The sequence below is a fragment of the Teleopsis dalmanni genome, chromosome 1 (assembly GCF_002237135.1).
Source record: "Teleopsis dalmanni isolate 2A chromosome 1, ASM223713v2, whole genome shotgun sequence".
NCBI lineage: Eukaryota > Metazoa > Arthropoda > Insecta > Diptera > Diopsidae > Teleopsis > Teleopsis dalmanni.
In genome coordinates, this window is record NC_051846.1 from 210,701,267 (window position 1) to 210,703,237 (window position 1,971).

Sequence of the window (1,971 nt, forward strand, 5' to 3'; positions counted from 1 at the left end):
AACTTTGAAAAAAAACACACATACTTGGAAGCTATTCAAAAAATTACTCAATGATTAAATTCCAATTATAAAAAAATATAAAAAAAAACATAATGTATAAAAAATATAATTATTGTGACGATGTTGAAAATGATGTTGCGAGTATTCGAAAGACAGCGCTCACTTTATTTGTCGTTCTATTGAGCCAAACATTCAGTTTCTTATCCGCAACTATTCGAAAATTCATTTTTAAAAGTTCTCTGTTTTCTACGACATAGAACAGCTGCGAAATAGCTCAGTACTTCGGCATCAAAAATTTCGTTTATTCAAAATAGTTTTAGAGCGAAAAGCGAGAGTGCAACAATCAAATTTTTATCAAGAACCCAGAATTATGGGTCTTAAATGGACTGTAACAATTTTTATATTTTCAGTTATTTGTTGTGAATTCTCAACTCCATGGATGAGAGACAATAGCTACGTAGCAAAAAAACGTACCGATCTAAAACGAAGATGCCCTAATGTAAGTCCCTGATTAAAACCAAAACACTACGCATATATATATGTACAAAAACATAAAAATAATTAGTAAAGTTGTGAAATATAATATAAAATAAATATAATATAATATATATAACATTAGTAACTGATCGAAACAATAACAAGATAAAATAATTGAAAAAGTGATGACAACTAACATATATAATAAAAAATACAAAAAATATACATAAAAAATATATAAGAAAATAAATAAATATATAATAAATTTTTTGAAAATTTAGAACATAAGCAAAATATAAAATAAATACATAAAAAATTAATTAAAAAATAAATTAAAAGAAAAATTGCTATATACGCAATTCATTGCAAATAATTTTTAAGATAAAGGCCAATTATAAAGAGCGCAGTTCTCGGAGTTTTATACTTAGTCAATAAAACAACTTTATTGTGAAACAAAAGAAACAAAAAAAGAAATATATCTTAATAAAAACAATAAATAAAAACGATTAAAAAATGTTAAGAAAAATATGTTAAATAATTTATAATACATTTTCACCGATTTATCAATATATGAAGTTAACCACTTGACTACTACTTTAAGGAAATTATGTTTTATAAAAATGTTTTTAAAATCATCCAAGTAAGCATCTAAGAAACATCTAACAAAAACACTAAGTTTGTGGAACTTGAATAACTAGCCTTATTCTAATATATGCTATTACGTTTACAATATGTTATATATTATTCTAAATTGATCAGAGCTAAAATTAAAGTAAATAATGTATCCGTATCTACATCAATTCAAATAAAATTTCAGACATACTCATATATCAAATATTATTCGCATACACAAGAACTTAAATATTTTTGATAAATCATGAAATATATGGTAAAGTATTTGTTGGGATACTTTTAGAACAGGGTGTGTTTATTTTGACCAACTTGAATCCCAAACATGGATTAATGGTTCGGAACTACGCCTAAACAACCGCCAATTTCTGTAGAAATAATGACCTCTAAATATAAGTGATATAATATAATATATAAGTAAAGTATATAATATATATAATATATTAATTTATAATATATAATAATATAATAATATATAATAATTTAATAATATATAATAATATAATAATATATAATAATATAATAATATTTAATAATAATATTAATTTATAAGTAAAATATTGAACATCTTCTATGCAAGCCTATAGAAGACGTTTTCTTAAAGCACCCTTACTATATTCGCAATCCGGGTATACGGATATTCACGCATAACATGGAAGATAATAATTGAGGTACCAGAAGTTAAGAGATCGGTTTTTGATATAGTTAAATATAAATTATTTCTAATTTCCCATTGTACTTTGTACAAATGTAAAGGTTTAAATGTATATATGCATCAAATTAATTAACAGTTAACATAGTGATTCAGACAATATATAAATATTTGTAATATTACAGATAAATAATACCACTTTTGAAAGCCTC

The 1,971-nt window shown here is 23.4% G+C and overlaps 1 protein-coding gene across 1 annotated transcript in view; it reads left to right on the forward strand.

The window, feature by feature from the left end:
- The first annotated feature begins 370 nt into the window (after positions 1–370).
- LOC119667202 (protein vav-like) overlaps positions 371–1,971 on the forward strand; it is a 4,831-nt gene continuing 3,230 nt past the window's right edge. The window contains exon 1 of the mRNA XM_038076491.1: positions 371–499. Coding sequence (XP_037932419.1) covers positions 371–499 — 129 coding nt within the window. The remainder of the gene's footprint in view (positions 500–1,971) is intronic.